The sequence below is a fragment of the Phlebotomus argentipes genome, unplaced genomic scaffold (assembly GCF_947086385.1).
Source record: "Phlebotomus argentipes unplaced genomic scaffold, Phlebotomus argentipes genome assembly scaffold_18, whole genome shotgun sequence".
Classification (NCBI taxonomy): Eukaryota; Metazoa; Arthropoda; class Insecta; order Diptera; family Psychodidae; genus Phlebotomus; species Phlebotomus argentipes.
The window spans coordinates 900,818-925,535 of NW_026776177.1; the positions used below are offsets into that span (position 1 = coordinate 900,818).

The 24,718-nt window shown below is 39.6% G+C and overlaps 4 protein-coding genes across 12 annotated transcripts in view; 1 reads left to right on the forward strand and 3 right to left on the reverse strand.

Moving 5' to 3' along the window:
- Positions 1 to 1,958: 1,958 nt before the first annotated feature.
- LOC132259982 (uncharacterized) lies at positions 1,959 to 4,073 on the reverse strand. The gene is made up of 4 exons (XM_059757854.1): positions 3,862 to 4,073; positions 3,651 to 3,788; positions 3,014 to 3,394; positions 1,959 to 2,950 (listed from the first exon to the last, which is right to left on the reverse strand). The coding sequence occupies exons 1-4, from the start codon at positions 3,972 to 3,974 to the stop codon at positions 2,185 to 2,187; spliced, it is 1,398 nt and encodes a 465-aa protein (XP_059613837.1). The 5' UTR covers positions 3,975 to 4,073; the 3' UTR covers positions 1,959 to 2,184.
- Positions 4,074 to 7,878: 3,805 nt separating this feature from the next.
- LOC132260701 (general odorant-binding protein 70) lies at positions 7,879 to 8,647 on the reverse strand. Its single transcript, XM_059759006.1, has 2 exons — positions 8,149 to 8,647; positions 7,879 to 8,082 (listed from the first exon to the last, which is right to left on the reverse strand). The coding sequence occupies exons 1-2, from the start codon at positions 8,645 to 8,647 to the stop codon at positions 7,976 to 7,978; spliced, it is 606 nt and encodes a 201-aa protein (XP_059614989.1). The 3' UTR covers positions 7,879 to 7,975.
- A 268-nt stretch (positions 8,648 to 8,915) lies between these two features.
- On the reverse strand, positions 8,916 to 24,040 carry LOC132261150 (2-oxoglutarate dehydrogenase complex component E1). 5 transcript variants are annotated; one of them, XM_059759737.1, is made up of 11 exons: positions 23,933 to 24,040; positions 20,655 to 20,761; positions 20,038 to 20,178; positions 19,669 to 19,854; positions 18,545 to 18,668; positions 15,967 to 16,045; positions 15,234 to 15,645; positions 13,306 to 15,069; positions 13,078 to 13,232; positions 11,686 to 11,940; positions 8,916 to 10,246 (listed from the first exon to the last, which is right to left on the reverse strand). In XM_059759737.1, the coding sequence occupies exons 2-11, from the start codon at positions 20,748 to 20,750 to the stop codon at positions 10,147 to 10,149; spliced, it is 3,312 nt and encodes a 1,103-aa protein (XP_059615720.1). In that variant the 5' UTR covers positions 20,751 to 20,761; positions 23,933 to 24,040; the 3' UTR covers positions 8,916 to 10,146. The 5 variants fall into 5 exon arrangements, with proteins under 5 accessions (XP_059615720.1, XP_059615719.1, XP_059615718.1 ...); XM_059759736.1 differs by lacking the exon at positions 23,933 to 24,040 and adding an exon at positions 21,681 to 21,872; XM_059759735.1 differs by lacking the exons at positions 18,545 to 18,668; positions 23,933 to 24,040 and adding an exon at positions 17,054 to 17,156.
- Positions 24,041 to 24,334: 294 nt separating this feature from the next.
- Positions 24,335 to 24,718, forward strand: part of LOC132261153 (arf-GAP with coiled-coil, ANK repeat and PH domain-containing protein 2) — a 292,140-nt gene continuing 291,756 nt past the window's right edge. For all 5 annotated transcript variants that reach the window (XR_009468408.1, XR_009468410.1, XR_009468409.1 and 2 more), the window contains exon 1: positions 24,335 to 24,675. Coding sequence is in view for 1 of the 5 variants with exons in the window: in XM_059759756.1 (XP_059615739.1) it covers positions 24,623 to 24,675 (53 nt within the window). In the remaining 4 variants the exon portion in view is untranslated. The remainder of the gene's footprint in view (positions 24,676 to 24,718) is intronic.

Sequence of the window (24,718 nt, forward strand, 5' to 3'; positions counted from 1 at the left end):
ATTGTATCTCATTGGGCTGTTTGAGGATTTAATTGCACAAGTGAACCTCTTCATTACCTCCAGACACGATCGTCACTTCTGTGGAAGTGATCACAGGGGAAAAGTGTATCTGATCACACTTTTCTGGGTCGTTTCTCTCCTCAAGATTTACCCAGAAAAATTTGAATTTGGCTGACGATCAACTGATTAAAGTCGCTTTACGTGTTTTTATTCCATCCAGGCGTGAGAAGAAGTAAGAGTTGATCTCGTGGCCCCGATACACCAAAAAAGTCTCTCAATATTTAAGAGGTTTTAAGCAAAAATTCCGGCACAATGTCGTCTCTCATGTTGATCATCAAATAAATCTCTAAAGTGTACACAAATGCTCATTAAAGGCGTCAAATGCAGACTTGTGCTCCATTCGATCGCACACGATCATAGCACACTCTAATGTCTTTTCGTGTACCGATATTTGCATAACTGTAATCAGCACTTAGCAATTGAATTCCTCAATTTAACAGCCTTTGGCTCTTGGCAGTGATCTTTGCCGTGAAAGATCACTGTGAAGATCACTTACCACAAGAAATAACTTCATCTTTTGTCACTTTTCTGTTCGGCTAAAGACACAAGATCACTTGGAGATCACTCACGCTCACTTAGGATAACTTTCTGCTAAAATTACTCTTGATTAATGGTGTGTTGGTACAAGAGTGTTAACACCTCATTCCTCTGCGGCACTGCCTCGCCAACTGATGTCTTCTTCGGCGCGGGAAGAGATCACTGATCGTGTCAACAGTGTGTAATGAACTGTGCGATCTTTTGCCCAGGCAATCTGGTTTTAAGAGACCCTGACATTGTGAAAGACACTTGGTGGGGCTGACGACTCGCGGCCGAAGAATGAAAACGGTACATTTTTCGCCTCACGATTTTCAATTTTTGTTCCTCTTCTTCGCCAACACCTTCATTGCCAAAACAGTAACGCTGACTTAATTGGCCACCACACGATCACACACCCCTCGCAGATCACTGACTTTTTGGCCAAAACACACACAATCTCTGGACGAAGATCGTCGGATTTTCGCAATTTTCCACCTGCGATCACTTAAGATCACTTTTACGCCCAAAAATTTGCCATTCACATCTTGATTTACTGAGTAATCCCACGAGAAGTCAACGTAAACCCGTTATGTTGCAGCAGAGTAATTACGAAAAAAATTTCAGAGGTATTTTACATGCGAAAAAAATACATTTGATTGACGATGGAGACGCCGTGATGTGAATTAATCGCAAATTGATCATTTTAGGCATGTTTGCGTTTTATGTGAAACACTTTTGTGGTATTTTTTCTCCACAATTTGCTGAAAAACTAGCAATTATCTAATAAACATAAAATATTGTAAAGCATGAGTAATAATTGTGTCATCCAAATGTATAGAGAATTGTTAGACTTTCACTCTCTCGCTGAGTAGAGGAGCAAGAAAAAATTAGACGCAATTCCAATAATAGTAATAATGTGCGGAGGTGTGAAGAATGTTGATTTTTTGTTAATATGACAGATATTTCGTGGAATTATGCACTTAATCACCAATTTATAATCCCTTTCTGGGTTGCTTCTGGCTCTGGGAAGGTCGGACGGAGAACTTGAGAAAACAGTCTTCCGTGTGTCGTTGAACTTGACCATAGAAAATTCATAAGTTTTTGCTGAGAGATCTTGGCACGATCACGGAGCGATCGGATGAAAAAGATCATAAATCCAATTGTCTACTTCACACTTGGTTGCAAAAACTCTCAGTTTCACCACATTTTCACAGGGTTTTCATTCTCTTACCATCGCTTTTTTATTGCTCACATGGCGAAGATCAGTGATCTGTATTCATCAACGCATAGGAATTAGGCTGACGATCACTCTCGCCATGGACACTCGAGATCATCACTGACAAGATACACTAAAAAGTAGAATAAGTACCATAAGTGCAGTTATTAAATTAAAATTTATTCATTAGACAATATTAAATGATAAATTCTTTACAAAAACGTGTGGCATACCCTAAATAGAGATATTGGGCAAATTACTGTATAAAGCAAATGGTATTTATACACTATGTTGGGCAATGTATCATCACTGATCTGGATCTTCGGCCCCACTCACGGCCTGCGGATCCACTCAGTGAGCTACAGAGTATTGCGCGATGATATAGTCTCTAATCACAGATTTCGCTGTTCATCGAGTAGGAGCGCCTCTCCGGGAGATGGTGGTCTGCCGCCCTCGGGCACCAAGTCAATGTTCTGCACGTGCGCCCTGATGGCGATCCCAGAGGGCAGTGGCGGACGCTCGCGATCGTAGTTGGGATCTGGACCGCCGCCAAAACCGTCTTCATCCCCCAAATCCGATCCAGTGGCGTCGATTATGTTGGGCGTCACGGGCACATCTGTGTAGTCCAACTCTTCCGAGCTGCGTCGAGCAGGTGTTGTGCCGCGTCCGCGTGGTCGATAGGGTCTGGACGATGGCGGTGGCACAATGGCATTGGGATCTCTGCCCTGTGGCACATTGTCGTAGGAATTGTCGTTGCCGTCGAAGAAGGCTGGACCATCATCACCCAGATCACCACCATAACTGCCAGGAGTCGGTCGAGGAGTGCTGCTGAACTCCTTCCGATTGGGCCTCGGACTCACTGGACCGCGACTGGATGAGGTCAGGAAAACGCCGTCGTCATTGAAGTGCGGAGTGTCTCTGCCCAAGTCATTCGATTCCGGCGAGAGAACACCCAATTCGGGAATGGCTGGCCGAGGAAGATTGTGAGTTCCGGGACCTGTAGTGCTCTGGATGATCTTGTATCCTATTCCAGCGCCTGCGATGTACTGAACAGTCCTCTGAACACCTTTGTCATCGAGATAAGAGTAAGAACCACGAACGATTCCGTCAGGTCCAGTGCTTTCGGACCTTCTCTGATCAGGTCCGGAGGAGATAAAGCTAGAAAGTTCATAGCAGATGATCAGATCATGTCAGTACATTAAGGATAGTAGGAGTCCTTACTTGTACTGTCCTCCTGGTCCTCGCTGAATGGCAATCCTTCCCCTTGTTCTCTTGTTAGGTGACTTGTAGAGCGGTGAGCTGTACTTGACGAAGTTTGGCGCGTCCGGATAGGAGTTGATGATGTTGTATCCTTCGTCCGTGCCCGCGGCATAGCGCACCAGATGCTTCTCCCCAACGTCATCAACATAGGAGTACAAGCCCTTGACCCTTCCGGCGGGATCTGCGTCCTCTTGGCGCGTGTACGTGGGCGTCTTAAAACCGAAGCCGTAGCTGGGATCGTCGAAGGGATCCGCCAGTGGATCGTCGGGGCTCCCAATGGGCCCCCGACGGATCTGCGAGAGGTCCATTTTCCTCGCAATCGACGGTCCACGTGCCCGGAATCTGTGTGTCGAGATTGATGAAAACAATTGCATGTGAGATTTAATTGTTGGCCAATTAAAAGTGATCATGAATATGGATGTTGAATGGGGCAAAGTGGGTCTTCACCGTGAAGGCAACCCAGGGAGAGAGAGAGAGACTTTTCACTGAGGCGGAACAGCGCGCCAAATGGAAATGTTCTGCGTGAAGACACCCAAAAGTGATCCACTTGGCAAATGAAAGGGAATCTTTGAGTGTTACGTGATGAAATTACACTCACCCACGAGGACCAGCGGTGTAAACTGTCTCCTCAATTCGCTTCGAAGTGGGATTCCTGGAACCGAAGCGTCCTCGGATGATCGTCTTAGGATTGCCACTTGCCATGTGATAATGGCCACCGTTATCTTCGGTGTTCAAACTGATCAGGAGAAAGTATGAGAAAGTAAGATTGTTTGTTCTCTGTTGCGAAAGAATCATTGCTGATTTGTTACCCAAATGAAAAGGATCCGTCAGGATTCACATTGTTAAAATCCGATGCAGCATCTGGGAAAACACCGGAGATTTTGCACAAAATCACCAGAAAGATCACTAAAAGTCCTCTCATCTTGTGGCAAATTTATCAACACTTTAATCCTCTCGCAGATGTCATCCAATAATCCTAAAGCACAAGAACACAATCACTATTTTACTCCGACTACCTCGAATGCTAAGATACAAGTGACTACCTCTAGTCTCACGGAGGAGTCTTTAAATATGATGAATCCCTCTTCTCGCGAGCTTTTCGCGGAGTTCTTGAAAGTCTGAGTAGGAAAACGAGCAGAAATGTGTGAGAGTGACTGGGGAAACACCATGAATTGTACAATTTATCTTTTCCACCTCTCCCTCCCACTCTGGCAATATCAGAATGCTTCTGTTTGAAAGAGGCTGTAAAAGAATTTTTATGGTATACTTTTGATGTTGAAGGTGGAAAAGTTTTACAAGACATTCTTCAAAAAATTTTGATCATCTCTTACAATGACTGACCTTCCCTTCATTGGGTGTTTTGTGATGATCTTCTTGTGATTTCATCGTGTCCACGAAGAAATATCACTCTTCGCGCATGCCAAGCATTTCGCAAAAATATGCTCACACATCCTCAGGACCACATCATATCGATTTCCCATCATTCCACATGGCTGAGGAGTTCGTGTCATCTCATTTGCATACACGGACTGAGTATTGCCGAATTTCCCTTGGCGAATCGCATACATTGGGGGCCCTTATCTGCGCCTGAAATCATCTGGTTTTGATTGTTATGAAAGCCACACTTTGGGAGGAAGCCGCGCCGAGATGAATGATGTTGCTATTGTGAAACATTTTCCAACTTGTGTTGCTCCGCGTGCAATTTCTTCTGCACTTCAGCTGGTATTGATTTATGGAGTCGATGAAATGTTCAGGAAAACATTTTCGGGCATCGGCCAGGGTCAGAAGCCCCAGAAGACATCCACCATAGGACAGCCAAATTAGCAACGATAATTACCAAAGGCAGTCACCCGAAAGTTTGCTGACTTACGAAATCATCATACAATGCGCCAATCTCTCAACTTCCTTGTCACAACTACCGAAGAAGTTCACTCTTATGCGATAACAATGGACACGAGAGACAACACGGCAAGGATGTCCGAGCCAATCTCCCATATAAATCTGGATGTAAACATGCCGCTAATCCACGCAGTGATTCTCTCTGCTGGCTTTTGTGCTCAATCTCGCCGAGATGACAATGAAAAGTTCTCCTCCGCGTTTGGCGCGCGCGCGCGCGAGAGAGAATAATCTTCACCTCAATAGCATTAATTGCCCATCTCTGGGAGATTCCTCAGCAGCAGATAAAGCATCCCCGGTGACGAAACGGAAGCTGGAGTCGTAGCTTATGGGATGTCTTATGGATTCAGACCAGCGACGCACTCAAGCATTGTTTTTCCCATCGTGCCTGTACAAAGTGGAATAATTAGAGATTTTTCATATTTCTTTCAAAATACCCAACATAAATTACACCCAAGCTTGGAACGATAGACAGTCTCGGCAGCGCAAGTCAAGGTCCATCCGACTTTGGGCTTGGACGCTGTGTGAAATTTATCACACAGTCCAGGAAAAGTCTGCAAACTTTATTAAATGAAAAGAAAAAAAATTGCTTCACGTTTCATTTCACATTGCAAGAATGCGTTCTTGTGCAAGAGTGTTAGCAAGTTGGATGAACGTGTTGGAATCAGTAACAAGAAACTGAACAAGCAATTGCGCATGTCAATCAGAGTTTCAACTAATGAAAGTACAAATGATATCTAACAAAGTTTCGCCCACAGTTTTGCCAAATTACTATCATCAAAAATTGGTGCGAGAGAACAAATGTTTTCTTTAAGAAAACACGCGGTCTAACTTCTCTATATTTTGTAGAAATTACTGCCGTTGGCGTATTTAGGAACTCTGATTACTTACTATTCGCAGACAATTTATTCAAAGTAATTTCCATTTTTCCAATGTTTCACGCGTTTCACTTGAAAGTTTCTCGCCAAATGCCATCCATTGCGCTTCGCGCCGTCCATCATCGTAAACAGTCAGCGTATTTGCCGAGCATAATAGGTAATTTTGTATTAAAAATGGAACAAATTTGAATACACTTGAGGTTGGCTGATACATTCATCAAAACTTTGATGTGTTTTGTGTACACTTTACACCTTTTCCAACACTCTCAAACTCCCACCAACGGCTTCGCATTAAAAATAATAATAATAAAGATTCCGTGTGAATGATTTCGATTGTGAATGAATTTCTCACTGCAGAATTGATTGAACTTGCATTTGTCGGAGATTAATGAATGACACTGAAGATCATAAAGCGCACCACATCAGCGGAAATTGCCGCAGCATTCTCTTGGCGGAAATCTTGTGGAAAATGTCGTCGTTTCCTAATTGTGTCTCCAAGGAAGGGGAAACGCTCAAATTTGTCGTTTATTGTGCAATAAAAATTAAGAGAATCTCATTAGATGGACTTTAGCGTGGCACTGGAGCATTTGAAGTGTTCATTTGTGCCATTTTGCAATGGATTTATGGTGAGAAAACATTTGGAGTCTCTTTGAATTCCACCTGGGAAAGTTACCTAAATTCAAGTTTAACGGGTTAAGGGCGCCTTTCCATGCAGTAAAGCAATTTGACATGATATCAACTGCATAAAAATACACACAGATATTCTTGTATTTCATCTTCTGGGAATCATTAAGGCAAAAATTCAACAAACGCCAACATTTTTTCCCGTTCAAAAAATATGACAACAAAGAGGATGAATATTTTTCTCTTAAAATTGCCGTCAATTATTTCCACAATGAGTCGTAAGAATCAGAATTTAAATAAGAATTATCAGAATACGATGTTCTTTGTCTCCTTCTGGCCTCATTTTTCCTTTGTTTGGCGATTCTTTGAATCATCTTGAAAGCTCCACAAAGAAGTGTGCAAAGTTTTTACTAGATGGTCATCTTGATTATTTTGGGTCAAATGCGTGATATTTATTTGGACATTCACACAAACATTGAGATCATTTGATTCATTAGAAAGGAACTTTATCGCGCTGATGTGGAAAAACTTTACAACACAATTAGGCGCATCTTCGGATCGTATGGAGGTCAGAAAAATCAGAACAGCGCAGAATCTATGCAAAGATGATGGAATAAAAAATAGAATCTTGATAATTTCGCACAGAATCTATCTGATTATGGCTTTACTGAATTTAATACATCATTACTTTCTCAATTAAATCATTAAATCGATCCATTCATTTCCATATACTCTCCTATTAATTGCATTCATAAATACTGAGTGGATTCACGTGCCAAGAAATCTTCTGACACCGCAGAACTTCTTCAAAGCAAATAGAAAAGTGTTGAGCGAGAAAAAATTTGGCGTGACAAAGTCTAAAGAAGGCTGGCAATGAAGTGAGATGTTATCTGGACAATAAGAGCCTCATAAATTCCTTCCGATTGCAGTCATAAATATGTATTCAGATAGTGAAGCTCTTGAGAGAAAAGCGTGGATGGTTGAATAAATGCCGTAGGAATTAGTCAAAATAACAAAGAAGCGTCGTAAAATGTTATCTCAATTACTTAATTTACGAGTGCGAAAAAAACCATCGCAAGCCGAAGATGGCTTTTCAGCAAAACGCCTCTGTAGAGTTGGTAAAATACCAGAACTGTGGTGAATTTATTAACACCTCTTCGTGGGTTAGAACTGTAGCAATTAGTGGTGATATAAATTATATATTTTGGATTCTTGGAATATTTAACTGTCTGTTACGCAGATGCAGTCTTTTTTTAGCATAGGAATTCCGCACATCAAATCATGTGTGAAACGGCGAATAAAAACATTTCAGTTCATGTTTGAATTGTTTGAATTATACTTTTTATTGTCAGAATTAATATATTTTAGCAACAATGTATCAGAAACATTACAGCGAAATGTAATACTGGATGTTTGAGATCTCTTACCTAATCTTTCATTTTCCCTAGGAAAATCGAACATTTTCCGCCAAATCCACGGCATGCTTGACGTCTTGGGTTGAAGAGCAGTTGGTCAGCTTTGGAGATTAGAGAAAATCATTGGCAGGGAGCTGATGATCGCTGCAGTACTCTGTAATCTTGTCGTGCAGGCAGTCGAATACGTCGAAGGCGACATCGCAACTTTCACGATCAACTGGAATATCGGGCAGAGTGAGAAAATATTGCGCACATGATCGAGAGACGCTCTCACCGGCGTTGCTCGGGACGCTGTTGGCGTACTTGTGGGCCACGCCAGTGATGCACTGCTCGGCGGCGCGCAGGACCGCCATGAAGTACTCGTGATCATCGACGCCGTCCGTGTAGATCTGCACGAGGCCGTACAGAGTGGGATAGCCGAAGTAGTTGAGCGCCTTGTTGCGCTTGTAGAAGCACCGGAGGAGACATCCGGCCAGGCGCCGCTCCACGGGAGTCACTGTGTTGGGATGTTGAAACTCCTCGGCGTCTCGCTTTGATCGTCTGAGGGTGTCCAAGCGTTGAATCGATTGCGCGGCAAGGTCGAGCTGTGGCTGGACGCTGAAGAGCTGCAGATTTTCGCGCGCGAACTCATAACTCACCTCCTCTTTGCACTCGCCCAGTACCGCCTCAATCCTCTTGTCCACACTGGGCAGTCGCCGGCACTTGATGGCCTTCTTCAGGAAGTGGATGAAGAAGCCATCCGCCGTGGACACGAGCACGAGGATCACCAAACTAAGTCGCATTTTCACGCTCAATGCGCGTCACTCTGCACTCGGCGGACTCTTTTATAGCTCAATAGAGCCACAATAGCAGATTGCAGTGAGGAGGAAAGTGGATGGACAATTTCCAGTCTTGCAATTTTAGCACTTGCCATCGAGACTTTCTCTGTCGCGCGCAATTAATTAATTGTCTCATTGGGACACACACTATGTGTGCAGAGATCCAAGATCAAGAGCAATTGCATCACAGCAAAAAAAAACGCACGTGGCGATCCAAAGAAAAACACAAGTGTAAAGTTTTTGATGTTGATGTTCTTTATTTTGCGTCTTAAATTGAAATATCAATTAGAAATAAATAAATGATGAATCTTCCTCCTAAAATAATAACACTAATAAATCCGATTGAGTCAAGTGTAGAACATTCTTTTTTTTTCAACGTCAAGATTCCCAAAAATACATTTAAAAGGGGTTCACAAATTGGTGCGCGTCACGAGAGAAATCATGCACATCAGTAACATCATTTCATAAGTTATTTTTCTTTACTTTTATATATATTATCTCAGTTATCATTAAAGAGGTGAAGAAGGTGCAATTTTTGTTTTCTCTACAAACATTAAAGAATCATTTGTGGTAATATCACGCTTTTAAGCACTTTGTAGTAACATTCCTCTGAGTGGTAGTTTGTCCTCTATAACTTCTACTTGTTAGTTTATAAAGTGTCTTAAAAGCAATCATTTATAATCATCTTTCATTTCCTTTTATCTCTTCTTCTTTTTTTTTTGGTTAACAGATGCGAAAGTTTCTTCAATACTGACATTTTTTCTTTCTTCTTCCTCTTTGTATTCCATGCGGATTCCATTCAGTCCACCTGAAAAATTCCACTGTCTCTCTAGCACCCATTCAACAAAACACTCTCTGCAATGGTTCTCTTGCCCTCTCTCAGTGAATTTCCACCCCCAACCGCCCTCTCTCTCACCTGTATCACTTGAATAAATATATAGTCAAAAAGATTTCTTCTTTTCCTTTCCTCATCCTTGTATAGAATTCTGGCCACATCAAAAGGCAAAAAGAAAATAAATCTACGAATTCATAACATTTTTTCCTACATTTCTTTTTTTTTCTTAGTTCATATCATAATTTTATCTCTTTTTTTTATGTTTGCATCAATCTAAAGAAAATTACACATCGAACAAAACTAAAGACATCACACATCCTAAATATTCGTAATTCGATAGTTTGTTCTCATCAGCAGCGATTTCTACATATTTTCTTCATATCAAGATTTCTTCTTTCATTGTTGATTGTTTTTTTTTAAGATAAACAGAAAGAAAATATTTCTCAATACATGATAATAAAATAAATTACTTTTAAAATTCCTCATCATCATCATCTGTGTTATATGACAAAATACAGTGTTTCTCTCTTCTTCATTTTATCTATCAGGTTTGATTTATATCTGGTATTCAATTGAAATAAATTAATAATTTTCCTTAAGACATCAAATTTCTCCTTTCTCTCGCCACTTAAAGCGCCATCGCGTCCTCCAGGAAGTGAGCCAACTCCTTGTTGTGCTGTGCCTTCGATCCAGTGGCCGTTGAAGCAGCAGTTGGACGACCGCAGTAGCTAAATTCCGATAGGAAATCGGGCAAGAAAGAAAACAATGTTATTTTTGTACACCATAAAAACGCCACATTATCAAACTGTCGTCTCTTCTTTTCCAACTTATATAACTCTCAATTTATATTTAGGCGGTAATAGAGAAAAAAAAAACATATCGCTGAAATTTGGACAAGGATCCATAAACACGTTATTTTTTGAGTTATCAACATGCACATAACAAAGACTCTAAAATAATAAACACAGTGTTATCTTGAGAACATTTCTCTCTAATCGGCAAAAGGAAGAGTGTTTTAGAGACGAAAAGCCAACATAAATATAAATGAAATGGTATTTTATATAATGAAGTATGGACTGAAAAATGTATAATTTCTGCATGAAAAGCTATGAAAATGCTCAGCTGGAGGATTGTTAGTTTGCTACTGGCCAATTAAATGAGAACTGCGCGTTGTAACTAGCAAATAAGAATAGTTGTGATGGAATTATTGAGTGTTTTCAGATGTCAAGCAATGAATTTTGCGTAAAATCACTGTAAAAAATTAGCCAACATTCTGAAAACCCCCCAATAAATCCATCACAGAAATTAGAATGAAGAGTGGAAATTAATTCATATTTTTGTATTGACTTGAGAAAATCATATCTAAACTCATACAAGAAGCTCTGCAAAGAAAATTTCGGTGAGATTGCAAAGGGCGCAAAATAAGTGATGTACCAATCCTTAATGAGTTTAAATCAAAGAAAAGGAATATCAATGAGTGATTTGTTCATGAACAAAAAAGAATCTATGAATGACAAATTACAGAAAAATCATGGCAAAATTTTAAGCAATTTTTGTATCTTTTCAAATTTTTTTTTGTAATTTTCAAAGAGGCATCATTGTGTAGAATTGGTACATCCAAATTTCTAGAGTTATTTTGTGATATTCTTGCTTGTGGTTTCGGCTTATCTTTCATATCTACAACAAATTTAGTAATAAAGAAAGTAGAGTGAATTGTAGAGAAAATGTGTGATTTTTTTTTAGATATAGTTAAGCTTTTCTTCAGTACATCAGTGTTCTTCTTCTGAGACATGCCAATTTTATATAGTGTCTCACATTCTGTGTTAAAAACAATCACAGATCATTGATTATTATTAATATTATTTTGTTATCAAAATCACCTTTCCAGTGACATTCAAATTACTTTTATCCAAAGTATATTCAAAATCTTTGCAAATCTAGTCCTGCAACTTGTTAAAAAATAATAAAATATAGTCCAAAAATTAATATTGACATATTTTTTAAAAATAAAAAGATAAAACAAAGACTTCCATTTCTTAAAAAACTTAATTCATCCTTTTCACAATTAACCATTAATGTGTTTTTTTCAGCCTCTATATGTATTCTTACATAAATTATAAGAAAAAAAATGCATAATAAAAGGACAATCATTTCCCGTCCCCCTCACCTAATCGTTCTCGTCGTCGTTTTATATGATTTTTTCACTTTGGCCGCATATCCGTCAGACGGCCTATTAAAATCACTATGCGTTGGTGAAAAGTCGGTATTAATATTCGCATGCTTTTTCGGGCTCTGCGGCCCAAAAATACGACCCAACCATGTACCATCATTTGATTGGTCAGTAGTAGCAGACGATGATGAAGCGGAAGCACTGGACGCAGCAGCATCTGGAGTAATCTCTCGGTTTCCTACCTCATGACTACTGCAATTTTACAAATTAGTCTTTTTGTGTGTGGTTTCTTCATATGATAAACAATTAAACCCTATTCAATACCATTCATTCAATAAAGCCCAATCAAATTACTAAGAAAACCAGTTAAGAATTGCTTATTTCTGATAAAAAAAGGGGTTTTTCTTTTCTTTTCTCGACAAAAAAAATCAATTAAAATAGAGAGAAAGAAATTAGGAGATAAAATGAAATGTGAAATATGTGATAAAAGGGATGAAGAATGATTCAAAATATGATTTTGACCTCTGAGAAAATCAACGAGGATAATAATAAAGAGCTGTAATAATATATATATACTTTGTAATTGTGACGCTACTACTTTAAAGGAAAAGATTTACTGATAATTGTGCAATAAATTGTCCACAAGTTAAAACACCTAGAAAACCAACAATTATTAGACGATCATTGTATTAATAACTGAGGATCAAACAAGATTTTTTTTTTTACATTTGATACTTTTCAAAATAAAATAAATCCGAAATAAGGCTAGAATCAACTTTAACTGCATTTTTAGTTAACCTCTCCCCTTGTTTGCAAGAAATACCTAGAGAAATTTGGAGTTATTAGTGAGAAAACACATGCAAATAGGCGGAGCATTTAAGTGGGCGGAGCTTCTGAACATTTTCCAATCTTCTACTCTCTACTTCAATGTATTTATAGGTTTAAGTTTTCAATTGTCGAAGACTTTCTTAGGGAATCCTGCCTTAGTTTCCAGCATAAGGGGGGAGAAGCTAACTTGAAATGTTGTTAAAGTAAAAAGCCCAGAAAAAAGAGTGAGGACAATCCAAACGAGCATCAAAATCTTGTGTATATCGAAACGTAAAATTTTGACACCCTCACGCCAAATTTTCAGAGGGTATTTTCAACCAATATTTTGCGCCAAACAGAATTCATAGGAGAAAAAACTCTTTCAGACTCTAAAATGCATGCTTTTGCTCAATTTGGACACAGAAAAAAAAATAAGAGGGAAATTGAGTAGTCAGAAAAAAACCAAAGAAAATAAAGGGGAAATATAAGACTTACGCATAAAATGTGAGAAGATTACAATTTCTTTGCCACGAGACAAAGAAAATGTGAAGAGAAAACCCTAGGGGATTTCCAAGTAATTACCTGACTTCACGTGCTGCATTGAGAGCCGTGTGGAATCGCGGCTGAACATAGCACCAGGCTCCCTGATTCTTCGCCTCCTCCTGAGTCCAAACCAGCTCAGCGTTGCTGTACTTTTCCGCCTCCTTCTTCACCAGATCATACGGGAACGGAGAAATCTGCGCCACACACAATAAGAGTCAACAATTAGCCATCAGTGGTTTCATGAATGAAAAATGCCTTAAAACTCACCTGCTCAACACGAGCAATAGCAATATCAGATTCAAGTTTCTTATCACGTCGCGCCTTCAGCAAGTCATAGTAGACGCGTCCACTGCAGAAGATGACCTTCTTCACGCCAGAGGCATTATTGGCGGCATCACCGTCTTCCGGGATGAGACGCAGGAACTCCGTGTTGCCGGTCATCATGTCAAAGGAGCTCTTGCACTCCGGATGTCTCAGCAGCGACTTGGGCGTCATGAGGATCAGTGGCTTGCGGAAGGGCATGTGAATTTGCCGACGCATGATGTGGAAGTAATTGGCCGGCGTTGAGCAATTGGCCACAATCCAGTTGATGTCGTGCAGCTGCCGAATGGCAAACTCCTCAGACTCGGGTGGGAAGTAGTCGGGATCGTCAGAGGAGAGCTGCAAGAAGCGCTCAAGACGCGCCGACGAGTGCTCCGGACCCATGCCTTCCATGCCGTGCGGCAGGAGCATCACCAGTCCACTCTGTCGCACCCACTTCGCCTGGCCGCACGAGATGAACTGGTCAATGATGCACTGGGCGGTGTTCATGAAATCACCAAACTGGCCCTCCCACATCACCAGGGCATTGGGATTGGTCATCGAGTAGCCGTGCTCGAAGCCCAGCACCGCGAACTCAGACAGGGAGCTGTTGCAGACGGTGTAGGGTCCCTGGTCGGGGTACAGGTGGCACAGGGGCCTGTAGGTGGCCTTATCCACGCGCTGGTGATGCAGCACATGGTGACGATGGGAGAATGTGCCACGCTCCACATCCTGTCCCGACAGACGCACGTGAATTCCCTCCTTCAGCAGCGAGCCGAAGGCCATGGCCTCGCCCAGAGCCCAGTCGACGGTGCGCTTGTCCACCATCTCCTTGCGAGCCGCCAAAATACGCATGAGACCCTTGTGAATGGTGAATTCGGCCGCATTGGGCGGCGGCTGGGAGAAGCGGTTCCCAATGTGCACGAGTGTCTCCTCGTGAACGCCCGTGGGGCACACCTTCAGCGGGTCCTTGCCCTCGAAGAAGCCCGACCACGGTGAATCCAGCCAATCCTTGTACTTGATGTGTGTCTCCGTCTTGGCCAGCTCGAATGCCTCCTCACAAATCTTCTCATATTTATCCTTGACGGCCTTCACTTCGTCATTCGACACCACACCTTCTGTCACCAGCCTGTCGGAGTAGATCTCCAGGATGGGCTTCAGCTGCCTGATCTTCTGGTACATGAGCGGCTGCGTGAACATCGGCTCGTCAATCTCATTGTGTCCATTGCGACGATAGCACACCAGATCAATCACCACATCCTTGTGGTATGTCGCACGCCACTCCGCCGCCACATTGCACACGTGCATCACGGCCTCAGGGTCATCGGCGTTCACGTGGAAGATGGGCGCATTCACCACACGCGCCACATCTGTGCAGTACGGCGACGAACGTGATCGACGCGGATCCGTTGTGAAGCCAATCTGATTATTCACCACGATATGAATAGTGCCGTGAGTTGTGTAATCGGGCAAATCGGCCAAGTGGAACGTCTCAAAGACAACACCCTGACCACAGAATGCAGCATCGCCGTGCACGAGGATCGACATCACCTTCTTGCCCTCGCCATCGCCACGGTAGAACTGCTCAGCTCGCGTCTTGCCCTGCACAACAGGATTCACACACTCCAGATGAGACGGATTGGCAACAACAGCCAAGCGAATGTTCTTGTTCGTCACACGATTCAGACGCTCAATGTACGTGCCCAAGTGATACTTCACGTCACCTGATCCCTGTTCGAAGAGAGAATGAATATCAGTCAAATTCCACAGCAAACATCACGAGATTTTATGTAGAAATAGAGTTATTTTCAGCACTAATAAATCCACATTTTCCCGGAAAGTCTATGGAATTAATAATCCTGCTCTGTAATTTAACTGATCTTCGACAAACTTACATCATCAGCAGCCTCGAGACCGGCAAATTGTGTCAGAATCTGATGCAGTGGCTTGCGACAGACATTGGCCAGCACATTGAGACGTCCACGATGTGGCATTCCCATGATAATTGATTCAACACCAAGTCGTGTTGACACATCAATCACCTGCTTCATGGCTGGAATCATTATTTCGGCACCCTCGAGACCAAATCTCTTCTCCGACGAGAATTTCTTCGCCAAGAAGTTCTCAAAGCCAGCCGCACGACTCAATCGTGCCAAAATCAGACGCTTCTCATCATTGGTGAACTTCATTATTTCCGGCGTCTCAAACTTCTGTCGAATCCAGTTGCACTGTTCCAGTGAGTTGATGAACATGAATTCCACGCCAATCTTGTTGCAGTAAACATGCTCCAGACGATCGAGAATCTCTCTGCGAGAGGAAAAAAGGCAAATTAGAGAGTTTGCAGAGCAAAGTCACGTAAAAATGTTTCAGTCGTCGGACAATTTCATTCAATTATCACATGAGAAATCCGAAGCGCAAATAATCTAATTTGCATCAATTACATATAATTGCGCCAAATGTCATGGTCACAATGATAAGCGCCTCGTCCGGAATATTAAAAAGAAATCCAGATTAAAATTAAAATAATCATATTAAATGGAATTATTGTAGTTGGACGAAGCGTAAAATCAATAGTTTGTCCTATTTATAGACGCAATTGCTTGGAGAATGTAAAGTCAAACGTCTTACCTCAATGACAGATATTTCTCCTTTCCGCCAATAAAAGTGGTGCTTGGGAGTTTAAACACCCTCTCCATATCGTGTTCACCTATTTTTCCATTATCGGGACATGAGAAATATTGATTTTAGTCAATTTCATATAATGCCATTAGCCAATTGATCAATAAGATTGTGTGCATTAAATTTACTACTCTTACAAAAGTTATTTAATAATAAAAAAAAGAAAATATATCTAAACTTTTATTATTGAAATTCGGAGCGAAAAAAAATGATTAGATTACTTTTTATCAAATTTAATATATTTTGTTAAGTATATTTATGAGTTTTAGCACTATATTTTAACTTCTTATCATAATATGTATAATCCAATGTTTGCGCTTTTAACACCACTTTCCAGAGGATGAATTGTTAGTATTATAGAGTGTTAAGTGACAGAGTGAAGTCAATTTCTAAAATATAAATGAACTACATGTAGATATTTGCAATCAAACTTCCAATCAGTTATTCATGCTTGAGGATTTGGTGAAGAGAGAGCATTGAGTGAAACAAGTGAGAAAAGAGAGAGCATTAAAACACCATGCTTTAGAGAGAGAGAATAAGAAAAGGAACCAACTAACCTGAACCAGTGTGAAAAATACTTTTTGAAAAATATATTTTTAGCCAAAGTTTTCTGTTTTTTTTTTAGCATTCTTTTTTTCCATTACAACAAACCAGAAGTTACGCCAATTAATTTGTGTTCGTGGATTCGTTTAATAACAAAAGCAATCTACACAGTGTGGGAGGAATTCTAAAAATATATACTTTCAAACTAAGAAACAGTGAATAAAACCAAAAGAAAATATCGTTTTATCTCCCTTTTCCAAACAACTCTCCTTTCTACACACACATTTATATGTAAGTAGATTATCTATTTACAAATGAAGAAATCAAATTCTTTAATATTTTTATACAACAACATGTGTTTTTATCACTCGGAAATGATTTCTTTTCTTTTTTTTTTTGGAGTTTTGAAATTTTTTTTCAGAAAATAAAACTTTTGTCTTAATCTTTTTATTTTTGCTTTTTGGTGGGAGTGTGCAGGAAAATGTCTACTTACCGAAATTAAAATTCGCGTAAATTAACTTCGTTGATTTTTTTTCTTCAAGATTAATGTTGTTAATACCAAGAGGATCGGTTTGAGCTATATGATGACCTCGAATCTAAATTTCGTCACGGATTTTAAGGGATTCCCATCCGTAATAATAAGTAACAACAACAATAATAATAACAATAATTAAATGTGGATGAAAAATAAGATTATTCTAGCGAAGAAAATATTATGTAATTTTCTTCTCTATAAATTTAAAAAAAAAATCACATATAATAAAAAATAATTAAAGAATAGAGTAAAGAAAAATATGATAGAGTAAAATTATAAGCATAGAAAAAAAATGTGTCTTTTTTATATAAAAATGTATTTTTTTTTTGAGTCAAAAGAAAAGAAAGTGAATTCTCCGGTATATTTTGATAGAACTTAAAATCAATTTCCCTTTTCATCCCACTCTCGATTAGATGTGTTTCAACAAAAAGTGCAAAAATATTTTATTTACAAAATGTTAATATTATGTTTTTATATAAATTATACTCTTGTATGTAGGTAAATGCTTTTTTTAGTTTAGTTTTTCCTTCCACAATTTAATCAGTATAATGTTTTCTGTTGTCTGTCACAGTTTTTTTTTCTTCTTTCTTTCTTTCACATTTTCAGTGTCTCGTGTCGTAAAGGGTATTAAAAGAGAGTAAAAGAAAAGAAAGGAAATGAACACATATAAAAATTGACGAACTAAGCAATAATTGTAAAAATAAAATAATAAGAAAATGGAAAATATACAGAGGAAAAAAAACATTAAGAAGCTGTCAAAGAACACCACACAACTTTGCTCATAAGGAATATCAAACATACTTTGGTAAGAAGGATAAGAGAGAATCACCCAAAAACTGGTCTTTTTAAATAGGAATTACAACGCAATGTTTCTCCAAACAAACATAACAAGAATAATAATAAATAAATAAATTGAAGCCATGAAAGAGTGATTATAAAATTCCTCAACAAACATCTCAATTCAAGTTAAAATAAAAAATGTGCATCAGAAATTTTAATCACTACAACAAACTAATTAAGGAAAATCTTTCCACCCGCTTTTTTTCTTCTTATTTTTACCCCAGAAACAAATACAATTTGACCCATTATTAATTTTGTGAAGAAGCATTAGATTTGTCCAATAAAGTCTCCTCTTTCGCTTTATGCTTGATTTTTGTCTCAATTTTCCAGCGAAAAAAGGGCCAATTTTATTAACCCAATTTAACACAAATTTCTGTCCAAAGAGCCTTTCAAAAAAGCAGTGATTTGTCTGTTTTCCATTGTTTCTCCTAAAAATAATTCATCTAAATTTTTTTTTATTTACAAGGCGTGTTTTCTCCGAATTTCAATCGATTTTTGATTGTTTGATCTTAAATAAAAAAATTAGTATTTAAAAAAAATAATAAAAGAGAGTAAACTATTTGTAGAGAAAAAAAAATGGTATAAATTTTGACATTGAAGTCTAATTACCAAAATTCATATATTTTCTCGTCACTTGCTCATTAGCACGTCGCTTCACTCCATCCGGACCAACTTTAAGCTCAGAATTCAATATTCCGAGCGGATCCAAATCAGCCATCAAATGACCACGTGACTATTTTGGCGATTATCAACAGATTTTTAGAAAATCATAATTATTTTCATATGGGGAAAATATGGAAGAATATATAGGAAAGAAAACAGTAAATTGTAAAATAGAGGAATAAAGATCTGTTTGTTCACAAGAGTCAAAGTATAATATAAAGGTAAAGGACAAACTTAGACAAAATCCTTGCGAATGAATTTTATTATTCAGTGAAAATGACAAATTTTAAGTAAATTCATTCTTTCTTTTCGCAATCATTGATGAAAACAATCAAAAAGGGGATCAAAAGTAACTCAAACTTAAGGGGAATATTTTGAGAAATCTCCAAGAATTTAGCAACTTAAAAAATAATAAAAACTATAACTTCAGACATACAAGAAAATAAAAATCAAAAACACATTAATGAACATGGAAAAATTATACTGATAGTCTGTAGGTGAAAGTTGTCATTCATCCCAATTTCCCTCAATAAAATACACAATCTAGGACTAGAAGAATAATATTTATACGGAAAAAACGCAATATTTGCGCCACAATTGAGAAAAATAGTGTAAAAAACTGAAGGTCACATGCAATAGATCTCTTTTTACAATATCATTCTTCTTATTGTTTCGCTCTTTCTTCTCGCCCAACTCCCAGTGAATTTCTTCACGTTTCATTTTATTCCACACACGTTCTCTGTCCCCGATAAAAAATTGTACAAATTTTAAGCTTCACTGGTTTTGGAGGCGAGCTAAAAATTGTTTTAGTTTGAGACTTCTTCTTCTTCAAGATGCTCGCTTGATCATTAAAGGAAAAGCGAAATCAGTTAAAGTAAAGCTGTCATCGCAAAAATCTTTTGTACACCCCATTTTTCTACCCCTTATTTACACTCTTAAAAATCCCCCAAACTTGACTTGAGAAATTACAGGAGAAATAGAGGATATTTCCTTTATATTTTGACTCAAAACAATCATAGAAAAAGTATCAAAGAAAAGTCTATCAGTGGCAAATAAATATTCTTTCATACCTGATAACTCCGAATGATGGCCTGCACGGCCAGATGATCGTCAATCACCTTCTCATCAGACGACATGGCAGAGCCAATGCCCGCTGGGAGTCCACGGATCTCAGACAGAGCCACATGTCCCTTGGGAACCGGCGCCAATGATGGTGGCGCGGTGTATGAGTTGTTTCTGAAGTACGCATCCCAAGACTGTAAAACAACCATGTCCAGATAAGATTTGAGATTCATCAATGGGCAAAGAAATTATCGCGAGACACCAGTCTTAAAATTGCCCGTGTTGACTTTATAAATTTACAGCTCTTGTGCCGCATTTTTTTTCGACAATGTCACGAGTTTCCCGATAAGATTGACGTGTTCACACTTGATACGCACCGCGTGCACTGACGCCGGGTCTCGCAGCCAGGCATTGTACATGTCCTCCACGTAGTTTGAGCTGGAGCCATTGAGGAAGGGCTCCGCCGCAGCGGAATTGTACTGTCTCAGCGATGAGGCAGGAAGTAATTCGCTGGCAATCTGTAAATAGTTAGAATTTTCCACTTAACATTGACGGACAATTTTTCTCTGATCAACACACATATCTTCACATTTGGCAGCAACAGAAAAAAACAGTGACAATATGGTAAACTCTCATACACAAACAGGAAGGAACCAGTTGAATCCCATGCAAATGGATTTCCTAACATCGATCATGACTATTTCGCAGACATTTCAAATATACGTCATGATATTTTTCCAATTAGACAATCACGCGGGCGAATCGTCCTTACCACCACCACTGGTCTTTTGTGCCACATTCAGTACATTTCTTTAAGCACACAAAAGTCATCCAAGTGTGTGATAATGACGATTTACAATTCACATTAATAACATTATCAACCACAACTGGAAAATACCGCCTTCGTGGATGTTATGACAAATGCAAATCAGGCGCACAAAATGTGAGAAGATCAGATTTCACTGAACCATAAACAGGTGGAGGATTTTCTTACTCTCGATTTTGAGGCACTGCAATTCAGCCATGATGCGAAAGATTGCTGTCCGCTGGGGATCAGCATACAATTCAGTGCACTCCGTGCTCTATGCATTTTTCTGAGGGCTGCAATGAGAAGAAAAAAAACGGAACATTAGAGAGATCAATGGCGATTTTAAAGGTAAATTTATCATGGATTTTGCAATGCTACTTTGGAGGTCACAACACCACACAATCCGAATCGCCTGTGCATTCATAAACCAGTGTACAATTGGCGCTTTAATGATCACCCCGCCTTCCCTCCAATTTCCCCGCTCTGTGATTCACTTCAGACTGTGGAAAATGTGAGTCCAGTTGATTAACCCTGAGAAATTATTCAGATAAGATAGCAAAGACTGTGTCGTGACAGAAAAGTTTGAAATTTTTCCTTCAAGAACTACGCAAAAACACAGCAAATTTGAAGAAGTGAAATTCTGAGTGACAATTTTCTAGAAAAGAAGAGAAAATATCTCACGTGAAGAGATCTTTTTTCGCTTACGGCATGTCGAGCATGTTATATAATTAAATGTGAATATATTTTTTATTCTCCTTCTCCACACACAAACACACAATTCGTCTGTATATATTTGTGGCAAAAGCACACTTGTGAATTTCACAATCATCAACCTCTTTTGGGATTCTTAACACTCTCTCTCTCCTCTCATTCACACATTTCATTTCTTCTTTCAACTTCTTTTTGCATTCCTTCTAACGTCACATTTTTTTTTCCACACTCGCACGGCAAAAATTTTCCATTGAAGCCCAAATATTCACGAAAAACACCTCGAGATTTATGGATTTACTGTGGATTCCTATCATCTCTAAATTACGCGCTAATAACAATTGATTTTCACACACGCACAAGTAGATATTGTGGAAAATTTATTTCTCCATCATGAGAGAGGTCAACTCTTTCACTCTCGCTCTCGGTTCTCCAAAAAACGAAACAGCAGAAGAGAAAAAAATGAAACCTGCGCTCCCATAAAAACTTTATCTTAGCATTCACCTCTAAAAAGAAACACCGTATAAACAAGTCACTGATGCTGTCCTACTTTCATTCAATTCTACACAAACTCTGTGTTGCAATAAAAATACTTTTTGGTCTCTCGGCGCGCTCGTCTCTCAAGTCAAAAAAAAAAGAATTGGTTAGCGTTGGTGGACTTAGAGCCTATATCCGCCACATGTGCGAGAGCGTTTGAGCTCGTTCACTGCCTCAACTCGACTGACTCAGAGTTTGCGCCAAAAAGCCATGAGCAATGGGCTTCTCTCTCTTGGAAATATACACACATCGCAATACAACACACAAATCCATCCAAACATCGCGCGCCCGGACAACGTCAATGGATTTTGCCACACACCCATTTTGCTGCGGCATAAATTGCTTATCGAGTCTGGCCAAGGCATGTGATAAGCAAGTCAGCCACACATTCATGGAAATCCACGAGGAAGTCACAAAATTCACCTCTCGCCTGAGACACAAAATGAATCAAAGAAACCCTCTCTTATTGTGCACTTCTTCTTCTTAACGGGAAACCACCACAAGCCGTTCGGATTGGCGATTCACTGATCCGCATCGACTTTGCCTCCAAAAGGTGAACAACATGTTTCATTCCATATTAACCATTTTTCTTGCATTTTCTTGATTAAAGAAAGAAAAAAACACACGCCTCTTGTGGCCACGAAAGTCCAGCGATAAATGCTGAAAAACACTTTTACTGCCTGTGAAATATGTTGTATTAAATGTAATCTCGGCTTGAGTTATGTTTATGTAATGGTGAGTTTATCAATTTTCAACTTGAAATTGAAAGTTCAATTGATGAGAAATTGACTGAACAAAGGCTAATTGTAAGATAAGAGAACCACTCGCTCTACGAAATCCCAAGAAATCCCGAGAAATCTTACAGCGCTTTTCACTGATTATGGACCATTAATTGATCTATGAACTTTTCCAGCTGTTTCTGCCTTTGTCTTCAAGTCCAGAATTATGATTTTACTGTAAAAATATGTCTAAAATCAATCGATGATGTTGGAGATTTTTTGTGATCTGAAATTTCATGCTATTTTTCCCTCTCGCTGATCTTTTGGCAACATTTCAAGGACCATTTGGCGCACTTTCCTTTCAAACACACACACTTTCTATGTAGATTTAGTCTATTTAGTGTAGAAATTCCCTCCCACTTGCCCGATGATCTTGAGACCGGATTTCAGGCTTGAATCTTTTGGAGAAAATGATCGAGAAAATGTTACATGAACTGTTCAATGAGACGGCATGAAACGACATGTGATAAGAGAAATTATTATCTTAATTGTGAATAGTTTACTAGTGTGGTGATTTGTATTGTTGTCTGACCTACACAAGATCTTTCCCACTAAATCGCCACTTCACAGTTCCAGACAAAATAAAGGAAATACTTTTCTCAACAGGTGGAAAAGTACGATCGTCGAATGCGAGCCCGCGAAGACTTGAGCGAAATCCTCTGGAGAGGCCATAAATTTTCATCCTATTGTCGACACTTGCTTGATAACTTATCAAGACAAGCTCAACAGAGCTTGGGAAATAATAAGCGGTTATTATGAAATGAAATATACCAGAGAAAATGTGGCTGTAATTTTCATTTTCTCCTTCTCATCTCGTGGAATTGATGGTATTTTGGCGACAGAGATAATTTTGCCGCGCGACCCCGAGACCCCGCGACATTGTAAACATGCCAAGCGAGTGCAATTGGGGGCTCGTCCGGAATAATTTGATACAATTTCTGCCCTATCAAGATCAAGTGTTGTGACGCCTTTGACTTCCTCTTATCAACAGAACACCCTCGATTCCACTGACACGATAATCTCAAATCCCCTCAAGTCAACTCCGCAAGTCGCGCACACAAAACAGATGTTCGATCAGAAACATAATTTCCCCGAAAGTCAAACATTGCGTCACTATTTCCGGGCTGAAACTGTCATTCTATGCAAAAATCTAGGAGCCCCTGGGAGATAGGCAAGCCACCAGAGGGACTTTTCCCACATTTTCTAACACCTTTCCCAGGCTTTGAGCCACTTCGGACTGGGGCGAAAGGAGGAAAAGCGCAATTTTCACTTTGCACACTCTTCAAGGGTGTGTTACATAACGTGCCGAAAAACTCCCATTTTCCACCTTTCCCACCTACAATTCAAGTTCACTGCACGTGAAACAGCTTCAACACACTTTTCCACCCACTTTTCGCACTGAATTTAGCGAGAAAGTCTGCAAAAAACGAGCCTTTTTACCTGGAAAACTCCCGTCGATGCGCTGCTGCTGTCACACTGGCACGTTGTGGAGTTGCGCGGTGGAGAAACCCGTCAACGGCGAAAGTGGTGAATTTCGCTCCAATTGGAATCACGATGTTTTGTTTGCTACGTTTTGAGTTCAAATGCACTCAAGCAATTGCAGCTGTGTAGTAATATTGTAGCAGCACGTCAATGTGATAATAATAAGGAGTTTTATGTAATTATTCTGAGGGTTTTCGGCAATTATGCGGAGTTCTTTGGATTGGCGGGATTCTGCACGCTTTGAAATCGGTCAAAACAATATTATTTTGGCGCTAGTTGGCGCTGCCGTCTATGGGCACCCGACTGAACGTGCCTCTTCAAGTTATTTCATTTCAAATTATCTCATTTTCATCGCTACAAGACGTGCAAAACAACACTTCAGATGCTCAGACAAACCCCAAAGCAAGCAAATAATCTAAATATTGAGTGCTATCACACTTTTGGTAGATAAATCTGGTGATATTCTAGGTGAGTATGTCACGAGTGGGCATATCGCAGCGACAGGCAATGCGCAGTCAGTCGGGCATGGAGGAGAGCAAGAGCAGCGAAAAAGAAAAGTGAGAGAGAGAAAACAGTCAAACAAATTAATCATCACTGAGGAGATCTGAGAAAAGTGCTGTGGAATTCTGGAGTGTTGCGACGTCCACCATGAAGTCCAAGATCGATTTCAACGAGGCCCTGAAGGACTCACCGACGTTCCGGTGAGTGGCCAACAAGTGGCTCAAGTGGTGGCGTTTCTCTGCA

Coding starts and splice junctions, on each gene's coding strand:
- LOC132259982 (XM_059757854.1), bottom strand. CDS start 3,974: ATGAGAGGACTTTTAGTGATCTTTCTGGTGATTTTGTGCAAAATCTCC. Junction 3,395..3,650: donor TACACCGCTGGTCCTCGTGG/GTGAGTGTAATT, acceptor CTCGACACACAG/ATTCCGGGCACGTGGACCGT. Junction 2,951..3,013: donor GGACCAGGAGGACAGTACAA/GTAAGGACTCCT, acceptor TGAACTTTCTAG/CTTTATCTCCTCCGGACCTG.
- LOC132260701 (XM_059759006.1), bottom strand. CDS start 8,647: ATGCGACTTAGTTTGGTGATCCTCGTGCTCGTGTCCACGGCGGATGGC. Junction 8,083..8,148: donor GTACGCCAACAGCGTCCCGA/GCAACGCCGGTG, acceptor CCGATATTCCAG/TTGATCGTGAAAGTTGCGAT.
- LOC132261150 (XM_059759737.1), bottom strand. CDS start 20,750: ATGCATAGAGCACGGAGTGCACTGAATTGTATGCTGATCCCCAGCGGA. Junction 20,179..20,654: donor GCAGTGCCTCAAAATCGAGA/GTAAGAAAATCC, acceptor AACTATTTACAG/ATTGCCAGCGAATTACTTCC. Junction 10,247..11,685: donor ACGACGACGAGAACGATTAG/GTGAGGGGGACG, acceptor ATCGGAATTTAG/CTACTGCGGTCGTCCAACTG.